Source organism: Dendropsophus ebraccatus, chromosome 9 (genome assembly GCF_027789765.1).
Source record: "Dendropsophus ebraccatus isolate aDenEbr1 chromosome 9, aDenEbr1.pat, whole genome shotgun sequence".
Lineage (NCBI taxonomy): Eukaryota > Metazoa > Chordata > Amphibia > Anura > Hylidae > Dendropsophus > Dendropsophus ebraccatus.
The window spans coordinates 21,615,625-21,640,624 of record NC_091462.1 but is presented as its reverse complement, the minus strand read 5'-3'; the positions used below and the strand labels follow the sequence as shown (position 1 = coordinate 21,640,624).

General features: G+C 40.3%; 1 protein-coding gene across 1 annotated transcript in view; it reads left to right on the top strand.

Annotated features, from left to right (window-relative positions):
• Positions 1-3,194: 3,194 nt before the first annotated feature.
• The window catches only part of NEB (nebulin), a 183,749-nt gene continuing 161,943 nt past the window's right edge, over positions 3,195-25,000 (top strand). Inside the window, exons 1-10 of the mRNA XM_069982710.1 lie at positions 3,195-3,274; positions 3,989-4,072; positions 5,123-5,184; positions 13,648-13,722; positions 19,050-19,178; positions 21,815-21,922; positions 23,736-23,840; positions 23,936-24,040; positions 24,190-24,294; positions 24,382-24,486. Coding sequence (XP_069838811.1) covers positions 5,152-5,184; positions 13,648-13,722; positions 19,050-19,178; positions 21,815-21,922; positions 23,736-23,840; positions 23,936-24,040; positions 24,190-24,294; positions 24,382-24,486 — 765 coding nt within the window. The 5' untranslated portion in view covers positions 3,195-3,274; positions 3,989-4,072; positions 5,123-5,151. The remainder of the gene's footprint in view (positions 3,275-3,988; positions 4,073-5,122; positions 5,185-13,647; positions 13,723-19,049; positions 19,179-21,814; positions 21,923-23,735; positions 23,841-23,935; positions 24,041-24,189; positions 24,295-24,381; positions 24,487-25,000) is intronic.

Sequence of the window (25,000 nt, the reverse complement as noted above, 5' to 3'; positions counted from 1 at the left end):
TTACATAAAAAAAAAATCACCTGTCGATGGAAATAATGGAGTTGTCGGGTCTGTATGTCAATTTAGTTGTCAGACATTTTTTTTGCGTCTTGGGCAAGCTGTGTGACTATATCTGTGGTCGCCATTATTCTGCACTCAATACCCCATAATGAGAACAGGAAATGGAATTTTAGAAATTCTCGAAAAGTTATTAAAAAGGAACAACTAAAATTTCTTCTGGGACAGAAGTATTCAGCCTCTTTGCTATGACACATTACATTTAGCTCTGGCTCCTCCCATTTCTCTTGATTATCTCTGAGATATTTCTACACCTTTGTTGGAGTCACCTGTGGTACATTCCACTGAAAAGACACACCCCTGCCCATATAAGGTGCAAAAACTTAAGCCATGAGGTGGAAATAACTGCCTGTAAAGCTCGGAGACAGGGTTGTGTAGAAGAGCACATCTGGACAAGGGGGCAAAAACATTTCTGCAGCACTGAAAGTTTTCAAGAGTTCAGCAGCCTCTATATTTGTTATATAGAAGACATTTGGAACAACAAGGAATCTTCCTAGACCTGGCTGCCCCATCCAACTATATAATCAGGAGAGAAGAACCTTGATAAAAGAGGAGACAAAAACCCAATGGGCATTCTGGCTGAGTTCCATAGATCCTGTGTGCACATGGAAGATACTTCAAGAAGGTCACCATCACTGCAGCCTCCACCAATCTTGCCTTTATGGAAGAATGGTCAGAAAGAAGATGCTCCTCAGTAGACACATGGAGGAGTCTGCAAAAAAGCAGCTGAATGAAAGACTGTGGGAAAGAAGATTGTCTGATCTGATGAAACCAAGATGGAACTTTTTGATCTCAGTTCTTAGCGTTATGTCTGGAGGACAACAGCACTGCCCAATACCATCCCCACAGAGAGGCATGGTGGGGCAGCATCATGCTGAGGGGGGAGACTGGTAAGGGTTAAGAAAAAGCTGAGTAGCTCTAGGTACATGGATATTCTTCACAAAAAAAAATCATCCACAGCACTTTGGACCTCAGACTCTTCAACAAGACAATGGCCCTAAGCACACTGCCAAGATAACACAGGAGGCCTAGGGAAAGCTTTGTTAATGGCCTAACCTGAGCCCAATGGAACATCTCTGGAGAGACCTGATAATGGCTCCATTGATGGTCCCCATCCAACCTGCATGTGAAAGGAAGAATGGTAGAAAGCCCCCAAATCCAAAACCATGTGGCCTCATAGCCGAGAAGACTGGAGGCCAGAATGACTACCAAAGGTGCTTTAACTAGATTCTGAGTAACCGTTCTAAAGATTTATATCAGAACAAAAAGTGGAAAAAGTGAAAAAATTCTGAATACTTTCTAAATACATAGCAAATCTTTATTATTGTGTAGTGAGATTTTTAGTTCTGGGGATTGGAGCTGTGGAGAGGCTGGCTAGAGTAAAAGGGAGGCCAGGAAAATGTCTATCCATACAATTAGCATAGAGAGCCCTGTATGTTAGCCAAGGAGTGTCTGGGAGGTGAGGACAGGCAGGGAGTTGAGCCAGGCTGTGGCAGGGAGGTAAGGACAGGCGGGGAGGTAAGGACAGGCAGGGAGGTGAGGACAGGCAGGGAGGGGAGCCAGGCTGTGCCAGGGAGGTGAGGACAGGCAGGGAGGGGAGCCAGGCTGTGCCAGAGAGGTGAGGACAGGCAGGGAGGTGAGGACAGGCAGGAAGGAAGGTGAGCCAGGCTGTGCCAGGGAGGTGAGGACAGGCAGGAAGAAAGGTGAGCCAGGCTGTGCCAGGGAGGTGAGGACAGGCAGGGAGGTGAGGACAGGCAGGGAGGTAAGCCAGGCTGTGCCAGGGAGGTGAGGACAGGCAGGGAGGTAAGCCAGGCTGTGCCAGGGAGGTGAGGACAGGCAGGGAGGTAAGCCAGGCTGTGCCAGGGAGGTAAGGACAGGCAGGGAGGTGAGGACAGGCAGGGAGGTAAGCCAGGCTGTGCCAGGGAGGTAAGGACAGGCAGGGAGGTGAGGACAGGCAGGGAGGTAAGCCAGGCTGTGCCAGGGAGGTAAGGACAGGCAGGGAGGTAAGGACAGGCAGAGAGGTAAGCCAGGCTGTGCCAGGGAGGTAAGGACAGGCAGGGAGGTGAGGACAGGCAGGGAGGTAAGCCAGGCTGTGGCAGGTGACCAGCAAGGTTCAGTTTTTTTTTGAACCCCAAACAGCTATGCAGCGGTCTCCGCAGCTCTTAGCAGTGAATACAGCTGACAGATACAGGAAGAATGGAGTTAGTCATTTACACAGTACATTCTTTCAAATATTTATTTATATGTTACTATAGTGTTGCTGCTTCTATATGACCTATAAAAGATAGTGATAATTTTTTTCATGCCCAATATTAAACAATACTCAAAAAGTCTGCAAAATATTACCCGAATATGCATCGTAACAGTCTTTATTTCCCCCTTCTCCCAGTGAAATTCTTTTAGACTATGTTCCCGCAATGTTTTTTTTTTCTGCTGTACTTTTGGATAAAAGACTATTTCGATAATTGTACATCGAAAAGCAGACATATTTTGGCCTCGATATGACAATCCAAAAATACGACCCGAAAAAGAAAAAACAGTAGAAAAATTAATAAACTCATGACATATAAAAGACAAAAAAAAAGTATTAAGATAATAAATCAGTTTTTTTCATGCTCAAATATTTTTTAAAAAAAGTGCTCCGCTGAGAATGTTACAAATATAGAAGTCTAATAAATAGTTACAACAAATGCAAAATAGATAGAATAAAAATACAAAGATACAGTCTATACGTAAAGTATATAGTATATAAAGTATAAGGGTTTTGGTCCTAAGCCGAAGAATTAAAATAGATTTTTTTTTTTTCATTTCCAATTCTAGTTTATGTATATATAAGAATTCCTTGGTCATTAAAAAAAAAAAAAGTAAAAAAATTAAAAAACAAACAAACATAAAAGATCTTAAAAAAAGCATAAAAATAAATAAATAAAAAAGGCAGAAATCAGTGTCATATTTGGGTGCAACCTCACTTGTTATTATTTGCTCAGAGTGAAAATGACTATTAGTCCTTCTCCCTTCGGATTTGCTGAACAGGTGGTCTTCAAAAGGGTCACCAAGTATATTTAGCATCTGAAACCTGAGCAAACCCTCCCAGGATTGGCTGCTGGAGGCACATGATAATTTGGGAGCTGGAGCATTTGCTCTGCTCTTGACCAGCGTTTCTGAGGAGGGAAGAGTTGGAGGCTTTGCTGCTAAGGAAATTAAATAGATATCACTGGTAAGAGCTTCTATATTTTCTTTCCTCTTTCCATAGTGAAGACTGTTGTGTTTCCTGCATTGGACATTACTGCTTGGTTGACATGGAGGCTTCTTCTAGGACTATAAGCCGGCCATTACTATGGTCTTGGTTGGGCACATCACTTCTTTGACCAGTGGTTGCTGTATGTCACTAGTTTGTCTGGACTTCACCTAGTCAGTGACTGCATATGGATATGTGATATACTAAGTAACAGCTACACCCTGTGGTATTGTGGGCCATCCATTGACTGGTGTATACAATGGGGATGTATAGACCGTAAGGATATCTGGCATGTATTTGTGCTTATTTGCACTATAAGCTTGCCATTTTAAAAAATTATTATTATTATAATTTTTTTTATTAAGTTATTTTATGTTGGCACCAAAAAGGAGCAGCATTACGCGTTCCTATATATAACCTGCACTAGTAGGCTGCAGTTTCCTCAGAAGGTATTAAGTTGAACTGGCTAAACAAAACCCACCAATCAGCTGGCGGTATTAACTTACATGCCACATAACTCCTGGCCCGGCGGCAGCTGCTCCGAGGCTTCAACTACTAACTTTGGGGACTGCACTGTTATAAAACCGAATCCTGTGACAGGCCCAGCTCTAGCATTCCACAGGGGACAACCCACTAAAGCCTCACACTCTGGGGGAAAGAGGAAAAAAACACATACATTTTGATATTTTCCAGGTCTGATCCAAAAAACGCTGCAGAAACAAAACAGGGATCAACAGAACAGGCCCATGGTGTGCAGAACGCATATAATCCCATAAGGTTACTATTACTATTGTGTCTATTATATCTATTACACATTGTGGTCAGATGTACAATACATAGGCGGTATAAGGGCAATGTATCTATCTATCTATCTATCTATCTATCTATCTATCTATCTATCTATCTCCTATCTATCTATCTCCTATCTATCTATCTATTTCCTATCTATCTATCTATCTATCTATCTATCTATCTATCTATCTATCTATCTCCTATCTATCTATCTATCTCCTATCTATCTATCTATCTATCTATCTATCTATCTATCTATCTATCTCCTATCTATCTATCTATCTATCTATCTATCTATCTATCTATCTATCTATTATCTGTCCATTTATTATTTATTATCTATCTATTATCTATCTATCTATCTATCATCCATCTATCTATCTATTATCTATTATTCATTATCTATATATTATTTATTATCTATGGATCTATCTATCTCCTATCTATTATCTATCTATCTATTATTTATTATCTATTTATCTATCTATTATCTATCTATCTATCTATCTATTCATCTATTATTTATTATCTATCTATTACTATCTATCTATCTATTATATATTAATCTGTTTTTCATTATCTATTTATTTATTTATCTATCTATCTATCTATCTATCTATCTATCTATCTATCTATTATTTATTATCTATCTATCTATCTCCTATCTATCTATTATTTATTATCTATCTATCTATCTCCTATCTATCTATCTCCTATCTATCTATCTATCTATCTATCTATCTATCTATCTATCTATCTATCTATCTCCTATCTATCTATCTATCTATCTATCTCCTATCTATCTATCTCCTATCTATCTATCTATCTATCTATCTATCTATCTATCTATCTATCTATCTCCTATCTATCTATCTATCTATCTATCTATCTATCTATCTATCTTTATATCTATCTATCTTTTATTTATTATTTATTATCAATGTATTATCTATCTGTCTATCTATTTATCTAGCTAGCTATTTATTTATCCATTTCTACTTAAATTTTGATGTTACATGTTTTTCTTTTCATCAGTTTTGTAGGTGACAGGTAGAAACCTCAAAATGGCGGACGACGAGGAATATGAGGAGTATGAGGTAAGAACTTCAGTTTTGATCAATGTTCTTGTTGTCGGCCGGTCACGTCGGCTGTGGTCGGGGATCAGCGGGCATCTCACCCGTGTTGGGCGCTGGAGCCGCTGGCTCTTTGGTTTATTGAGGTGTTTTGTAGAATTGCGGAGCGGCATTCCTGCAAAATATATTGTTATTTATAGCGGACACATGTAGTATTCATCTGGCTACTACCTCAGCTAACAGGTTTGATGCAGATAGAGTGATCCTGATGTACTCTGATACCTATTAAGTCAGCAGATCTGGAAACATAGAGAGATATGATAGGTATGTGCCACCAGGATGCAGCCACCAAGCTCACTGTCATGGCGGCCGTTTTAATCTGATCTCTGTGTTGTTGCTATTTGGGGTCAGGTATAAGTAATGAATGGCGCTGCAAAAATAATACTTTTTTTCCCTCAGTTTTTTTTATTTTATAATTAAAGTTTGAAAAACTTTTGTAATCAAAAAAAGCACACAAATATTTATCTACTTTTTATGTTGTCAGTTGTTTTTGTTCTTGTCTAGTTGTTTGTATTGTTGTTTGTTTAGTGGCAGGTTATGCTATCCTATGGAACAGATCACAATGCATGGAAATAGTCAAATGACTGGAGCCATTGGATTGATATGTCTCTCTTTTTACCGGTGCCCACATTATTCTGTTATAATTGAAGGTCGCCTCTGTTCACATTAGCATTTTAACCTTTCTGTTAGGAGTTCCCTTATTTGGGGCAGAACTTTTCTTTCCCCTCAGCTGAGACCTTATAAACCCCGCCAATAAGCAATCATGATCTGTTATGAATGGAAGCCATGATGCTAAAGGGAACAGGATGTTAAAATTCTCGGGTGGCTGAGATTAAACAGCTGATCAGAGGGGGTCCTACTACTGGGACCCCACCTGATCACTGGGCAGCTGCCCCTAACGTAAATGGTGCAGATCAACTGCCCCTCTATTCATTCTCTATGGGACCTTCAAACACTGACGGGCACTGACCTCAGCTATAGACAGTGAAAGGAGCATTGGCCCAGCATGAACGCTACTTCTCCGTTCACTTAAAAAATTGATCTCTGTTCTCGTGATCGGTGTCGGTTCCAGTGGTCAGATCCCGCCCAATCAGTTATCCTTATTTGCAATAATCCCCTCTATCCCCTCTTCTTCCATAACTTGGAAAATAGTAGGTAATATAAAATTATTCGTCTCACGGAGGCGCTATTTTGTTGTTTTCTAATACAAGAAAATTAGCTGTGGCCTTAAATTCTTCCAAATCCCAACTTCCTTGATCCTAATGACCTTGAGATATGAAATACAGGAAGTTTAGTGTCTATTCTTCAAATTTCCTCTGCTATATATATATATATATATATATACACACACACGTTTCTATATAGAAAAAAAATATTCTGACAATTGTAATTAAAATAAATAAAAAAGTCAAGAGTGACAAAAATAGGATTTGATAAACATATGATCTATGATAAACATAAAAGACATATCAATGTTATGAAAGCTGTTCAGATCCATAATATTTTTGTTACTAGATCAACCCAATGTAATTTTTTTGTTTTTTTTTTGGGGGGGGGGGGGGTCAAAGTTTACATAAGGTTCTAAGCATATATACATGCTCCTCCTAGATCAGGCATGTCCAAACTTTTTTCGAAGAGTGCCAAATTTGATGACGTGAACATGTGCGAGGGCCGACCATTTTACATGCTACATGCTATATGCTTTATAACACAGGCAGATAATAGCAAGCTGGATACCTGGGGGCCGTAAAAGTTTGGAACGCGGGCCGCAAATGGCCCTCCGGCCGGACTTTGGACATGCCTGTCCTAGATGGATGCTCTCAAGCCACACAAATGTAGGAGGACCTGAAGCCAGAATGTTCCAGGTCTGCTCTGTATTAGGGAAGTTTATCCCAGTTTTTCAGCCTTTTTATTACATTTTCCTTATACTGAGCATAAAAAATGTATCAGTCTTGGAAAGTGAATGGTGCGTCGAGTCTTGCATTGACCCACGGCCCCATTCGAAACAGAGAAATTGGGGTGCTGATCTATACATCTTAGGGTTGGGCCCCCCATGATCTCACACTTGTTCCCTATCCTGTGGATAGTTGACAAGTAGAAATAATTCGGCAAAGGACCCTACCAAACACCCCTATCTTATCTTAGCCAAATGAATGTAAGATGGTGGCCACTTCAGAAGCTGCTATAGTGCAGCCAGAGGGACATGTGAAGACCTCATCAAACAACACCTTATATCTCAGCTCTCTCAGACTACTGTAGGAGCAGAAGAACAAAATAATGGCTGTGCCAGAATGTCACGTGATGGACACCAATGGCGCCCAACTTGACCCCATTGATGATAATGGAGTCAGTTGAGTTAGTTTCATGGCGTCCATCATTTTACCAGACAGAATAACACTGGCTAATGTGTTATTTGGCTCAGCGTTAATCTCCGCGATGGATCTCAATAACACTAGACCGACCTAATTGACTTTCAAGTCTTAACAGGTACCACTGAGGCGATGTTTATGTAAAATAGCACAATATACTGCGCCAGTCCTGCGATCAAAACCAATGAAAAACCCTAAAAGAAAGGCCAAATGCAAATGTGAACATAGTCTAAAAAGTCTTCCTTGTGTCGTAACTTGTAAAGCACTCGGACATCTTCGGCAGCTCCATAGAAAATGAATGGAGCGCCTGGTCTTGCATCGACCCACAGCTCCATTCAAAACAGAGAAATTGGGGCGCTGATCTAGAGATCTCCGGGTTGGACCCTGCACAATCTCACAATTGTCTCTTACCCTGTGGATAGGCGACAAACCCTTATAAACACTATTAGTATAAGAAGAAAAAGTATTCGTTAAAAAAAAAAAAAAATAGTAGATTAGTAAAAAAATAACAACATAATGACAACATAAAACAACAAAAAATGACAACATAAACAACTCCAATCATTGTCTTTCGGTAGAAATGCTGAAATTGTCAAATATTATATGAGATGAGTGGGATTTCTGTAGACTGTAGGTGGGTGCCGGCTTAGGCTTGGCTTAGAAACAGGAGGCTGCTTCTATAATTTACTGTATGTTAACACTGAAATGGCATGCCGGCTAAAATAGTTTTAGTGTCTGTAGGTGTAACCAGAGCTGAGCTGTGCTAATGCTGTGTGCAACCTCCAGCCCTTACAATACTGGATACTGGCTACGGGATGTACATATATATATATATATATATATATATATGTATTTTTCCCTAGACGGTTAATTTTAATTTGTGACTTAACTTGTATTGGCTTGCATGTTCTCATGTTCTTTAAGAGGAAGAGTCACCTCCCTATAGACAGAGGCTCCGAGGTTCTTGGTGCTCATCAGTATAGAGCAGGGTGCTGGTTGGTTAAAAGGAAGCCGCAGCTCAGAGGAGGTTATTGACTCTCATTGACAAGATTAGTGGTGTATAGAAATTTTTTAGCCAGCGCTTCTTGTGAACAATATGTAAATTAAGTCTCCTCCAGACAGAAGAAAACTATATCATACTAGCCAAACTAGAGAGCCTACTCCAAAAGTCACCCATTAGTATAGTGCAGTATAGTGCAGGGTGTTGGTAGGATTAAAAAAAAGAAAAAAAAAATTGTTAAGAGTGTCCACATTAATATGTTGCCAGTCCCGTTGAGTAGAAATCACTGCCGTGCTCATTATGCAAATGTGCATCGATGAGTCCGTTGTCCATAGGAAATCACTGCTCAATGATTTGCTATGGGCATCAGACTTATCTCTGCTCATTTATATAATGAGCAAGTGGTGATTTCTATGTAATGGGACCGCGGGACCGCCAGGAGAGGGTAACTATACCACACTGTATCCTGGGGCAAGGTAGGGTTCTGGCCCGCTGTCAGAGTTGACAAGTTCCCTTTAAATTGAATCTGTAGCAGCATGTAGCTGTCCCCAAATTGCCGGTTCTGCCGTTGTGGAGGTCTTCAGACTGTGTCTGGTTGGAGGGGTCAGCCTTTCTCCTGGTGCCGGTATTTGGAAGAAAAATATATTTATTGCTGCAGTGCAGCGGGGCAAGGAGTCAATCTGGCGCGGCCTAGAGCATCTATGCCCTAGGCTTGCGGCGTCTCTCTACCCACTTCAATTCACTTTCAGCAGGCCCCTGGGCTGGAGGGACGCGGGGAGAGAGGTGCCGTAGGCCTAGGGCACAGATACTCTAGGCCACGCCTGATTGACTCCCTGTCCCGCTGCACCACAGCAATAAAAGTATTTTTTCTTAAAAATACCAACAGCGGGAAAAAGGCCGACCCCCACACCAGATGCGGCTTGAGGACCTCTGCAACGGCAGCTACATACCAGTACAGATTCACTTTAAACAGTTGGGAAACACCGTGGGACCTAATAGCTAAATAGCCAGCGGTGTCTCCACACTGTTAGACGGCAAGACAACTACTACAACAACTGGTAGTGCCGAGATACTCTTACCTTTGGTTTAGTGAATTTCAGTAGTTTTTTTATAGGGGTTCTCTCCCATACTCTAAACATATACTAATAGGATAACTGGATGCTATGAAACAGACTTAAATGTCTGTCTGAGTTATAGAAATTGGAGATTGGAAAACATAGATTGATGTGAGTAATGACAATCCTTGTACAGCACTGCAGAATATGTTAGTGCTACAATTGCCCTGTTCCACTGCAATGGCCATTTGTTATTCATTGTTTACTTTCAGGTGACAAAGCTCTGCCTAGGCCATGTGATGCAGGAGATAGAAAGAGCCCCTCATGGGCGGGATCATCGGAGATAAAAATTGTATCTGTAAATAACTATTGGTAATGTACACACCATGAGGCATCACTCCCTTGAGGATTTTCTCAGTAACAAGTCACAGTTGCTGATCCTTACTGGTATTTTCATCAGGGACTGGAATAGAATAGGGCAAACATTTGTGTTTGATGCCAAAGGACTCTATCGGAGTCGAAAATATGTAATTTCTAACACAAGTAAAATATGTATTCTTGATCAATGTCGCATGTAAAGTTGGCCATACACATTCAATAACTGTTCGCTAAATGTTCAGCCATGTTTCTCCTGTCCTGCCTATACACATAAACATTGAGAGTGGCCAAGCACCATGTATTCTCTATGGTGAGCGGAGGGTATGCCTCAGTCAGAGAGCTCTGGGGCAGGCCTAACCCCTTAAGAACATGCCATGGCACGTTCAACTGACTTTAATATAAGATGTATGGACACCTTAATTAACAATACCACACAACATATATAAATACGGACTAATAGTGCATAATAAAGAGTAATAGTAACCAAGTAACATCAGGTACTGTTGGACTTCATGAGCCCTTTTGTGGTTGGGCCCGATACGATATCAGACCATGAGCCCAGTGAAATATTGAGCCAACTGGTGGAGACAAGCAAGTCTGATTTTGCATATATCATAAAGTGACAGGCCATTACCAATCTTTTAACTTGCCCGTTCCCCCACCGCTGCCGATTTTAAGTCCTTGCAGTATCTACTGCCATCCTCTTCTGCTTACTTGCCATGTGGACAGGAAATGCCTGCTCAGTATAGACAATGGGCATTTCCTGTCTGTAAAGAAGAAGCTTTGAGGAAGAGGATGGCAGCAGACACTGGGAGGCTTTAGGAATGACTGGGCAACTCCTTTAAAACCCATAGACTTCATGGACCCAGAAAAGCCACCATTTGCTTCTGTCCTAATATAACATACAAGAAATCAATGTAAATTGCAAGAAATCAAAGGTCCACTAAGTGCAAATAGATGATATAGTTAAGGATCAGCTCCACCGCAAGGACCTTCTGGTAGAGAGACTTGCAACACGATACAGGGTTGTCCAAGCTGGAAACGGCCCTGTAACATTTCTGCTGCATAAGTGTTTAAAATTAGCATTTGCTTTATGTGATCATGGTCCTGCAAGCTGTAAAAGACCATCTGATGTGAATATCTGTCCAAAATGACAAGATATTAATAAAAATCTGAATGGTCAGTAACCATATAAATTATATTTAGGCAGCATATAGTTTCAAATACCATTAAGAAACAAAAAAAATTTAAATTAAAAAAATAAATAAATAAAGAATTAGGCTAGTCATGTATTCTAAAAGATAAAAAGAATTTTAACTTTGCATAGAAAAAATTATTTTAATAATTTAAAATTTAGTATTTAGATCTACTTGCTGTTTAAGACCGAATTAGTTTTATATAATGTTATATAGCAAAATTAATTTATGCTTGATGCCGCTTTTCTATACTATTACAGTAATAAGTGCATGACATCTACTAACTATCCTTTGATACATGATACATTATTAATTGGCCCTTATGTATAGGCCACACACATGCAGGGTGTCAGGCGTGGATAAGTGAAAGAAAATATTTGCTGATCTACAAATTCTACTGTCATGGCCGTTCTAGAACCTTCCTCATAGGTGTAGAGAGCTACATTGGTGAAGCCAAAGTAAAAATAACTATTGCAATGCACTGTTGGACTTCCTCTGTGCAGAAAAGAATTTCGGGTATCAGCTTTCACTGATTCTAATCATTTAGTGTTGTGTGAATCAGTAAAACGGTTACTTTTTTAATATTGAAACAATTGGAAATGATTCAATTATCAGTAATAGTATGTAATATTAATTATTGCATTTATATTTAGCATTCTGAGTATAAAACTTGTAATGTAAAGCCAAGACTTGAGCCTGATATTGGATAGTGTTGACAACTAATTAGGGTACCGCAATGGGGTCCACAACAGGCCCTTGATTTATTTCTACTTCAGTAAACAACAACCTTATACTTAAAATGACCGCAGAGCCCTAATATAACTGATGTAACTGGAATCTGGTATTCACCAGACGCTTGGCAGTAATTCTTTATTGTGGATATCACTCAGTGACACAATATTTAATCTCTATAATGGTTTCAGGTGTCTGGAGAGGGCAGAACCCTTGGCGACCTATCATATTGAAAGTCAGGAATATGTCGTCATTACAAACAAATGTGCTCTCTCATACCCATAATCCCCAATGAAAACTCTTCTAAATTTATTTTGGACCTGTCAGGGAAAGACATTTTCCCATTGTGCTAATGGAAAAAAAAGATTCAAGCTTATGAGGGCTATAAGTTTCTACTCTCAGAAAGCATTTGACTATCAGTTTAATCTATATGTGCTGCAAGTGCTTAGTTTGCCAAGTTCTGAAATTTGGTTTTGTATGTTGTAATACACTTTTTACCCGTTCAGGTTTCATCTCCATTTTTTTTATATTGAACCTTTGGGGCTGCATAGTAGTAAAAGAGGTATATTCAACTTTCAGACATTCAGACAGGCTCTCACCTCCGGGATCTCTAAAGCAGAAGCTCCCGACTCCTTTTCATTGAAATGAATTGGCCAGAGGTAGATGGGATCTTGGAAACAAACTAGTGGGCTTTTCTATGTTGTTTCCTTTTCCACCACTGAAGTGAAAGTTTACATTCACTTTTATTAAAAGTGAATCTGTCACTGGGTTTAAGCTGCCTAAAAGAAGGGCAGCATAAACTAGTGACAGGGATGCTGAACAGATCGGTGTATTACGCCCATGATTCTGTTTGTCCATTCTCCTGATATGCAGGAGAATGGGCTTCATGCTGCAGCCACTCCCTCCACCCTCCAGCTGCCTGCCTATAAACAGTATAAAAAGACAACTGGCAATCAACAGCCATGTGCTGGTGCTCATGAATATCCAGGACTACCGAGAGGACTAGTTTTCCATGCTCAGAGTCATTGTTGTTTAGGAGGATATCTCCGAATCAGCAGCACAGAACAATGTGAGTGATACATTATTCTGTTCAGCTTCTCTGTCACTATTATATGCTACCCTTAGATAGGTCAGCCTAAACCTACTGACAGAGTCTCTTTAAGTTAATGAAACCATTTAGAATATCATGTTTGGCTGCTTCTGAATTCCTGACCACTTCTGGCCAATTCATTCCAATGGGTTGTCCCAATTTAGCCATGATTGTCTGAGATAGAAAAAAACCTTTAAGAGAGCCCACTATACCTTTAAAGCAGCTTTCTACCTTCTATTAGATTACAACTTGGCAAATTAATTTTATGACAAATGGCAAATTTTTATGGCAAATTTTTGGTCACCTAGCTTCCGAAAGCTGGTGTTGGCTATGCATCACTTTTGCAGCAGGTCATAACGACAAAAGGGCGCTGTACTAAGTACTAAAGACGCTAGTCATGCAGGGGGTGAATGAGTCCGACACTATAGTAGTCATTATGTGTTGCCTTTTGTGTTGAGTTTTGTATTGAGTTTTTAAAAATTGTTCTTGTTTGTGGATGAAATGTATACAATGTTTTTGTTTCCCAACTTAGGGTCTCCACAGGTAAGTTTCCAACATGACTATAACCTCTATGATCTGAGTGTCTGGATTTACCATCTCTTTATAGTATTATGAAGAGATAATCGAAGAAGGGGAACCGGAGGTGGTAACAACGTCTTACCAGACGTTCAGTCAAAGCAAAGTAAAAAATATTACCTCTTTAGCTCGCTATTTAGCTACTTCGCTCTCAGGGATTTTTCCATCGGAAAATCGTAGTACTTTTCAATTCAATATCGATTCATTTCCACTTACATATGTAAATGTATGTCACCAAACCAGAACCAAGGAAGCAAGCTTTACCGGAACTGTATCTATAGTGCTTAGGAGGAACCCAATGATGGCTAACATGCAGTGAAAGGGAATTTCCACTCTCATATCAAACCAGTGATCTAAATAGGTTAAAAGTTCAGAACTGATTAATTTCGTTTTTCTGGTACAGAGCTCCACATCACCTGCATAGATATGGATTTTAGGAGCCTCCATAGATTCAGAGCGTGTAAACGTCCTGCATACTGATATGGAACTCAATAACATTAAAACTACAAGCATATCTTCCCGATATTAAGAGGTTAGCACCAGACATTAGGGAGCCTCGAGCATGCTCGGGTTTGTCCGAACCCAGACGTGTGGCATTTGATTACCGGTGCTGAAGAAGTTGGATGAAGCCCTAGTGAGTTTTAGGGCTGCATCCAACTTCTTCAACCACCGGTAATCAAATGCCACACAATCGGGTTTGGATGAAACAGAGCATGCTCGAGGTTCCCTCATCTCTAGTTAGTCCCCTTCCAAAAGTGGTCCAGGGAAGAACAATGGAATGACAGGGTCATGGACCCTCTAAAGGCTTATTGATGCTCATGAGGAGCGAAGATGAGCTTGTCTGGTCTTATCCCAACGAACTGTGATTTATAATAGATCCGTTGTAGGACAAGGCCGGGTCACTTCTTGGAAGTAGCATGAAGAATATCCAGGTTGGCAAGCATCAGGCTTTAACAGGCTTTTTACTTAAAAAGACAGTAAAAAGACAGTTGCACTCACCAATGTAGTCTTCTCAAGCTTTATTCTTTTTATAAAAACATGGACATGGTGCGGGCATAGAGTGAGCAGACGCTACGTGAAAGGAGTGGTGACAGTCTGTTTCACGCCCACAGCGCTTCTACGGAGGTAGAATAAAGTATTTAGGTTAAAAAAATAAATAAATAAGGAGATAAGAAGAAGCCTGCCCAGCCAATCATTGGCTTAGGTGGGTAACCGCTGTTGCCATTGATTGGCTGAGATGGCATTTCCTGTGTATCAGGATGGGACCAGGAACCGCTGATCAGTGGGAACAGTGGAAATAGCATTGGCGGTGTATCGGGACAGTGTGACCACTTTTCGCACATACCCTTTAATAGTCGATTTGAATTCTGAAATTTGTAAATAAATCAATAAATAAAAATATTTTGAGAAGCATTTCTTTTACTTAAGGATGTCATACAGATGTAGGCAATTGAAATTACTGCTTTACACCATGCATCGATGTAGGTACACCGCCCACCACCCACCTCCCCTCTGTCAACTTTTACCAGGCCAGTGCTTGGTCAGTGCTTACATGTCACCTATAAAAGCAATGAGTATCTGCACAATGGGAGCAGCTTGGGTAACATTTGGGGGCTATTGGCCCAATTTCCATGTGGGTCAAAGTGGATCATTTCCAATTCCCGTAAGACAAGGATGGGAAACCTTCAGCCCTCCAGCTGCTGCACAACTACAATTCCCAACGTAACTATCCAGGCATGATGGGATTTGTAGTTGTGCAACAGCTGGAGAGCCCTAGGTTCCCCATCTTTTTCTTACGGAAACACTCTATAGTGCCTAATGAGGGGTGGCGCTAGACAGAGAGGTTTAAAGGGCATCAAAGACCATTACTTTAAAGGAGACTGCAATGCCACAGAGAATGTGTAACACATTATAGTCCAGGTGAACCGTATACTAATGTTACAGACAGGCCGCAAGTCACCGGCCAAGTAATTATAGGTTGTCCTCTAAGGATATATATTTTGTTTAGTATTCCGGTGGAAAAATCCCATATAACAGCAGCTTCTTGAGGATTACAGAAAAGAAAGCGCGAATGCATTAACCTGCCCGCTCCTGGATGTGGCGCCTGCCGTCCAGACTCTGTCAGCAAAACCGTAGATGCTTTCATATTATCTCTTGTTCATATTATCTGTTGCACCATCTTGCAACCGAGCGCCCTTCACGCGGCATCAGCAGCCATCTTTGTTTGCAGCTTGCTTTCTGAATTAATAGGGGTTTCCCATTTATCGGAAACAAGTTCTACAACTTTCTAATATACTTTGGGTTTTAGTTTCTCGTCTTGTGAAAGACCCGTTCTTGCTGTCAGTGAATGGAACGTCATTGTTTTGAGAGCTCTGTTATACATAATGCTTAGATAGCAAGACAGGTTTTCATCCACTAGATGTTTCTGTTCACTGACAGCAAGAAGGGATTTTGAGGAAATGAAATGCAAAGTACAGATGTAGCGGTTATCCAGGATTAGAAAAAACACAGCTATTTTATTGCAAAAACAGTGCCACCCCTGTCCTCAGGTTGTGTGTGGTATTACAATTCAGTTCAATGGAAATGAACTGCAATACCACAGCCAAACTGAGGACAGGAGAGGTGCTGTTTCTGGAAGAAAGCGGCCATGTTTTTCTAAGCCTTTAACAGTCAGACTTGATGGGTAACGTTTAACAGCTCTGTTAACTCTTCTGCATCTTTACCTCTAATATAAGTCAATGCAAATACTGTACATTAGAAACTTGCAGAACTCTGATTACATTTAAATAAAAATGGAAACCCCCTTTAACATGGAGCTCCGCCTTCTCATTAGCATACGCTTCTCATCTTCTCTGCAGATCATCTCTTCTCTCATCTTTGCCGCTATCTGCCATAAACATTTGAGTTTTGCGCCTTTCATCTTTACTGTCGCTGTGTAACGTGTAGTTCTTCATCGCAAAGAGCTTCAGTCTGGCTGCGCGATATGGTGTCCATGTACACAAGTGCATCTCTATTATATTAATATGTACAGGAAAAAATTCCATAAAAGCAACATAGCTGAACGAAATATAACGTCCGTGATTAACACTAAGACCATGTAGTAGAATGTACAGGTGGATTGGGAGGCTGACTGTCACATTTTCAAGCCTTTTTGTGGTTGTCTTTTGGAGCATTTTTATGCATATTTTGGGGGAGATTTATCAAGCGTGTGTAAAGTAGAACTGGCCCAGTTGCCCCTAGCAACCAATCAGATTCCGCCTTTCATTTTCCAAAGAGTCTGTGAGGGATGAAAGGTGGAATCTGATTGGTTGCTAGGGGCAACTGAGCCAGTCTCACTTTACACCATGTTTGATAAATCTCCCCCAATATGTTTTGTGAAGCCATACTTGGGGAGCTTATTCTCTCCAGTTTCCTATGGGCATTTTATGCAAACTTTTAGGCTTTACCTTTCAAGCGTTTTGAGGTGTTGATGTGCAGAAAAAGCACCATGCATAAAAAATTGTGAAAAAGCTGACTTTTTTTCTATGGACCATGCACTTATTTTCCTTATGTTACTGTCACTATAAAAAAAAACTTTTGTCACAACAAGTTTTGATCACTTGGGGTCTGGATGTTTAAACCCCCACTGATTGCTAGTCATGTCAAACGTTTTATAAAGTAATGGTATTTCAGGAGGAGGAAAAGTAATATTTAAAGGAGTATTTCCCTCAAACATAACTTTTAATATGTTGCTGCCCACGGTGAGACTAACAATTCCTTCCATACTTGTTATTATCTATTCAGTCTCCTTCCCCCAGTTCTCAGCTGCTGCTTTCTGTTTAAGACCCAAAAATCTGTGTGTGAGCCTTTCTTTCCATCTTCCCCTCCCTTCTGAGACAGCTGGTGTAAACAAGTCCCTGGCAGGCTTTATCTGCAACATTGTAGCGTCTTTGTAAGGCTACGTTCACACAGAGCAAAAGGGGCGGATTACGCGAGATTTCCGCCTGAAATCAACTGACGCTGAATTCCGAGCAGAATATAAGCAGAATGTAAGCAGAATCCCTGCGTATTCCGCTAGGAAAGTGTTCAGCTCGTAATCAGCTCTTGACAAATTCAGCGCGGAATACTCGAGGAATCCGGGCTGAATTCGCATGCATTCAGCGCTGAAATTCAGCGAGTATTTGGCGAGTAAACTAGACTATACCAGAACATATACTAGAATCCTCCTCATCCTTTTTTCCCCATTTCCGCACTGATTCAGCGCGTGATTTTTGCTTGTATTCCGCGCTGAATACGCGCTGAAACAGAAAATCAGAGCCCCATTGGTTTGTATAGGCTTCCGCTAGCGGAAAAATGAACATGTTCATTCTTCTGGCGGAAAGCCGATTAGTTCAGTGCGGAAATTCCATCGTGTGAACTGCAGAGCAGAATTTCCATTCAACACAATGGAAATTAGCTCTGCACCTATTTTAACGGCTGAAATTTCAGCGCAGAAATTCAGCTGCTTTTGCTCTGTGTGAACGAGCCCTAATGCTTTGAGGGTTAATTTGAGATCAAGTTGCTGATTAACTCACTGTGATTAACCCTCCCAGCATTATGGTCAAGGACTTGTTTACATCATCTGTCTCAGAAGGGAGGGAAGAGGAGGGGGAGACAGAGGGAAAGGCTCACACACAGATTTTTGTGTTTTCAGCAGAAAGCAGCAGCTCAAGACTTGGGGAAGGAGACTGAATAGATAATAACAAGAATGGAAGGAGTTGTCAGTCTCACCGTGGGCAGCAACATATCAAAAGTTATGTTTGAGTGGAACACCCCTTTAATAATAGCTAACACTTCCTAGTCAGAAAAAAGCTCCATAAAAACAAAAACATGCATAAAATTGCTCCAAAAAGCAACAGAAAAACTTTGAGACTTTTTGCCTGTAAAACAAGCATATTTTTGAGCCTCAACATATAATGTGTGCACATGGCCTTAGGCTAAGCATATACGTTAGGTCAAAGTTGACTGGTCCAATTAAAAACTTTGCCAAAATCTGCACAGTAACGCCCATTTTCATGCAAATCTGGATAAGCCCCACCTCTTTGGCGGTTCTAGCTGAAAGATATACGGAGGATTGAGAGAATCGGACTGTTTGGAGGCATCTGTCATCTGCCTCTTACCTATCAGAAAGGCGGTCAGGGATGGTTACATCTATGGCATCCTCCTGAGACTTCAGGGTCCCAATGAAAGAAGTTTCAGAATGAACAATCTGTAATCACTATGATCAGTCCCATAGAGGTCGGGCCAATGATATTGCACTCAAAAATCCAGAAAAAAAAAATTCTCCCCTGTGGCTTACCTGCAAATTGGTGCATCTCTAATATAGATTGTGCAGCATTATCATCTGATGCTCAGGAACCATAAAATGGGGTTAAACCTAGAAAACAATCTGACTAATTTGTTATTTTTTTACAGCCTCAACCCGGTGAACCGGACTCTGCTCCTGCGGAGAAGAAGAAGAGAATTCGGAAAAAGGTGGATACGTCAAAGTTTATGACGCCTTATATTGCACACAGCAAGAAAATGCAAGATATGTTCAGCCAGGTGTGTATATGTGTATGGTTGGTGCTGGAGTTCAGATTTATATGGCGTTCAGACTTCTGTTGGCAGTTTCATCACTTTCAGCATCGAGAATACTTGGGCGGACCTCACTGTAGACTAGTGGTGTCATTGGGGCAGCATTTGGCTCTATGTTGGTTTCCATTATAAATGTAAGCCCTGATATAGAGTTAGGCTATGTTCACTCCATGTATATCTTCGTAAAATCACGACCGTTGTACAACGGCCGTGATTATTACGAAAATATATGTTACCTCTCCGTCTATGGGATCCCGGATGGAGCATTTACACATAGTTTACGCTCCGGTCGGGATCCCTAGCGGCGCCGTAGAAAACTGACATGTCAGTTTTCTGCGGCCGCTATTCAGTGAATATAAAACCCTGTCAGTGCACTCTGTGGAGCGAGCGGCTCCGGCAGCTCACTCCATAGCATGCAGTGGAGAGTTCTGATGCGGGCGTGCATGGATGCGCTCGCATCAGAACACTGCGTCCGAAAAGATCATCCAGATGATCTTTTCAGAGACTGGCCGTTCCAAGACCCGGCCGGGTCACGAAACGGCCGGTCTTTTTTGATGTGTGCACATAGTCTTAGGCTGGGTTCGCACTGCATTTTTGCAGGTTTTTTTTATTTCTCCATCCATTTTATGCAAAAAACGGATGGAAAACGAATGTATTTGTGTGCATCCGTTTTTATCTGTTTTTCCATTTACTTCCATTATAAAAAAAAAGGATCAAAAAACGGATCAAAACACATCTGTTTTTTTAACGTACACAAAAACATGGTCGGACATGCGTTTTGATCTGTTTATTTTTTTTTTATAATGGAAATCAATGAAAAAATGGATCAAAATGGATGCACACAAATACATCAGTTTTTAATCTGTTTTTCATCCATTTTTGCATAAAGAAAGGACTGCAAAAACACAGTGTGAACCCAGTCTTAGACAGAGTCTTACGCTACTCACAAATGCTTGTTTTATTTATAACTCACAGACGCTAGTGTATAAGGCTTCCCTGCCATCTAGTGGAGAAATATAGTAAGTTTAGGTTTTAAAAAAACAGCCGTGATACAAAACAACTGGATGTACTCATTGATTAATCAAAGTCATGGTCAACTGGATGTGGCTATGGGCTGTAAGGGCATGCTGGGAGTTGTAGTTTTATCACTATTAGGGAGTCCTAGCTTGCAGACAATATTTTTCTAAGAAATAGAGGTATAGAGTAAATTGATAAAAATTTTGTTCTAGTTCTGATTCTATAGAAAGTGCTCATATTGCCTGAAAAACTGCGTATAACACTAAGGTCTTCTAGGACTCTGTCCAACCTCTTCAACCTTTTTATTGTCAAGAATGTACTTAGCAAAATGTACCAATTCGCTTACTTAATTTTTTTGTTTATTACACTACCAGGTCGGCGTCGGCGCAGAGATCCCCATGGCACAGTCTATTTTTCTTAATGTGCACTTCGGCCTGCTAAATGCAGTGGAGGCAGGCCGGGGACGCCTCCACTGCATACAGTAGGCCGAAGTGCACATAAATAAATTGACTGTGCCATGGGGATCTCCGCACCGACGCTGACCAGTTGGTGTAAAAAAAAAATTCAGTAAGCGAATTGCTACATTCACTTTAACCTAAACCTTAGTCTGCACCTTACGCTAGCCTTACACTAACTTTGACCCTATCCTAAACCTAACTGTAGCCTATCCCTGACCCTAGCCTTACCCTAATTTTAACCTTAAACCTTGCCTCAACCTAACCGAAAGTCTAGTTTAAACCTAATTCTAGCCTATCCCTGAGCCTAGCCTAACCCTAACCTTAATCCTTAACCTAACCTTAGCCTAAACCTTATTCTAGCCTAACCCTAATTGTAACCCTAACCCTCGGTTTAGGTTAACATTAGGGTTTCAGTACCTTACCCTACCTAACAATAACTCCTAACCATTTCTCTGATCACAAAAAATGGTAGCTGCAATTTAGCTGAAACAAATCTCAAATGTTTCAGATCTAGACAAATCCAGTTTTTGGAGGAAATTTGGATCTAATTTGATTCTTTCTTAATTTATTCACTCTACCAAGTAACTAGATACATGAATGACTAGAAAGATTCTCATAGTATTCGTGATACTGATTCAAAATGATCAAAATATGGCTGTATTTCCACCTCAAAAATGGCAAATGTCCAAAAATACGTCTGAAAACAAACATGTGAACATTTTGCTAATTTTGAACATACAGTAATTTGCATAATACAGCTGTATTTTTTGCACTGAAAATACGTCTGTAAAGCAGCGAAAAAAGTCATAGTGGAAACATAGCCTAGGGCCGATCTCTGTACAACTATGTATGACCCCAGTTAATTTGAAAAGGAGCCACATATAGATTGACCCTCTAGGGATGGCAATAAGCAGCAGAAACTTGTATATGGGATAATGGGAAAGGTAAGAATGGTTTTATAATATATTTTTTTAGAACATAGTATTGAATATATACAGTACTTGAAAAAAAAATGTTAGAATTGTTATGATGCTGAATTCTTGATAAAAAAAATTGTAAGGATAAGTTTTTGAAAAATACCAGTTTTAAAGTTATAGAAAGTTCTATGATTCATATCTTATGTCTTAGAATAAATATAAAGAGAAATATGAAAAACAGAAGGGAGAGCCGGTCGCCATCACTACCGATACTCCTGAACTCAGGAGGATCAAGAAAGTCCAAAACCAGTTAAGTGAGGTAAGTCAGAGTCTTCCTATAAAAAGTTCCCCTTAACTGTCTTGGTGGCCGTTGGTGGCTGAAGAAGTTGGATGCAGCCCAAAGGAGTTCTGAAAAAAATGGATACAGCCTATGGCCTATGGCTGTATCTCTGTTTTCCAGGCGGCCTTAGGGCTGCTTCCAACTTCTTCAGTCATCGGTATTCAAATGCTGAACGATTAGACTCAAGTGCGCTTGAGTTGCTCTCGTCTCTAGTGTCAATGTCAGGGGTCTCCAGTAAACACATTGGAAACCAGTAAGATTTAAAAATATTAGGGTTTTATTGATTGTTCTTATTGTTCTTATTGTTATTGATTGTTCTTCAAAGTATCAGAGCTGTCTTATTTAGGGTTTATGAGTATCCCTTTGATCTTATCCAGGCTTTGCAAGTATCACAGTGGTTTTATCTAGGGTGTACAAGTGTCCGAGTGGTCTTATCTATGTTTTACAAGTTTTAAAGTAGTCTTATCAGGTATCAGTGCTCCTATTTTAGGGCTTATATATATGTATGGGAGTGGTCTCATCCATGGTCTAAAGGTATCTGGGTGGTTTTATTTAGCGTTCTCAAGCATCAGAGTGGTCTAAAAGTGTCAGAGTGGTCTTTTTCCTGGTTAGAACAATCAGAGTAGTATTGTGGAGGTTCTACAAGTATCAGAGTGGTTTTATCTATAGTCTGCAAGTATTATGGTGGTCTTATTTAAGATTTACAAATATAAAGGTGGTGTTATCCAAGTTTTTTTTTTTTTTTTTTTTTTAATAATCTTTATTTATGATATTTTTCCTTCCAATAATAAAATACAACCATTCCCCATTTATAATACTGAACAATATAATAAGCGGCAGAGAACCCCCCCCCAAATAAGAGAAAAAAACCATATATAATACAAATACCCTAACTGTGGACCAGTATGGATAGACCCCCACTATATCCAGACCCTTCGTCCGGCCAACATATTACAGAATAGACTAGAACATAAACGAGAAAGAGAGCTGCTAGCCCCCGCAGTACCGAGTGGCAACCAGCTGATCAGACTCAAAGCAACACACCGCCAAAACGGAAAGAAAAGACCCCTCCATAGTGCTCCAATAAATCAAATAAAAAAAAACTAAAAAAAAAACAAAACATCAACAAATATATATATATTAAAAAACCAAGGTGTTATCCAAGGTTTACAAGTGTCACATCAGTCTCGCCTTGTGCCAACAAATATCAGAGAAGTCTTATCCATGGTCTACAAGTATCATAGTGGTCTTATTCATAGACTATACATATCAGGGTTTGAGAGTATCAATGGAGTCTTATCCATAGTCTACAACTATTAGGGTGGTCCTGTCCAGGGTTTAGAGTATCAATGTGGTGGTATCTATTGTTATCTATAGATCTATAGTCTACAAATATCAGGATGGTCTTATCCATAGTCTACAAGGTCTACAAGTATCAAAGCATCAAAATGGTCTCACCCATGATCTACAAGTATTATAGTGGTCTTATATATATATATAGTCTACAAATATAAGGGTTTCAGAGTACCAATGTGGTCTTATCCATAGTTTACAAGGTCTTATCCATACTGGACAACCTTTAGAGCGGTCTTATCCATACTGGACAACTTTTAGAGCGGTCTTATCCATACTGTACAACTATCAGGTCTTATCCATAGTCTATGGTCTAATCTATGTTCCTTGGTCTTATCCATAGTCTATGAGTATCAGAGTGGTCTGTCAAACATAAGAATGAAACTTTCTGTAAAACACAAGAGAATCATGTGTTAATCGCGTCTCCATCCTGTCGTAGGTGAAGTATCGTATGGATGGCAACGTTGCCAGAACCAATTGTCACGTCGATGAAAAAGCCAGAGATATAGAGCATGCTAAAAAGGTCTCTCAACAAGTGAGCAAGGTAAGTGGGCTCCAACTCAACGGCCATGTGCTTCCTCTCTAGTATCTCTGTGGTCGATACATGATGGACCTTAACTGATTTTTTTGTTCTTTTAGGTTCTATACAAGCAAAACTGGGAAGATACTAAAGAAAAGTACCTGTTGCCCCCCGATGCTCCTGAACTTGTTCAGGCAGTAAAGAATACTGCACTGGCCAGCAAGGTGGGTGTTGTGATAGATCTTTGTACCCTTCATTTTCTTCTATAGCACCATTGTTCACGTTATGGTATGGTGGGGACTATGTTCCTTCTAGACATATAAGTTCCGTTTGCTTTTGCATTTAGTATTTTTCTCTATCTGTTCTTCTTCAGAAACTTTACATAGCAGATTGGGAAGACGACAAGACAACCTATTTCCCTTACTCCGATAGTCCGGAACTGCGAAGAGTTGCTCAGGCCCAGAAGGCTCTGAGCGATGTAAGTACATCATGGAGACCATAGCTTCACGGACAGTCAACTTGATGTTGCCTCGAATTTTACTTGAGTATTTTCCTTCCATCGCAGATCAATTATAAAAAGGGATACGATGAACAAAAGCTTCAGTTCACCTCTCTGGCTGATCGACCTGACATTGAGATGGCCAAGAAAGTGACCCAGCAGCTGAGTGATGTAAGATATTGTAATTCATTGTTTTCTATGTAAAGACTGTAGTACTTTGTTCAACATCGAACCCAAGGCAGCCGCTTGTCTCCATGCCCCCCCCCCCCATCTTATCCTATTGAATTAGGATTTTTTTATCATGAACCACGATAACATTGACACTATCACTTCTGAGAGTGCTGAAAGACTAGAATCTAAATCTGTATAGTCTGGAGGAAATCTGTCAATTAATTTCATTTGTGGACTGGGTCAACTAGGCGGGGCTTCACAGCAGTTGGTCCCTGCTGGGGAAGGGCCCAACTGCCATGAAGCCCCGCCTAGGTGACACTGTCCACCGATTAAGTGAAATGATATTAGAGCAGAAGGAAGACACAGACAAGTTTTATACAGGTATATATTTTGTGTGCAGAATTGTGAATGGTGTGGAGAATAAAGTAGAGGAGGGTGACAGTATAGCTTTAAATTGTTCTGCATAAAGCAGGTCTTTTATCTGAGTTTGTTACCCTACGTAACAGCAGCCTAT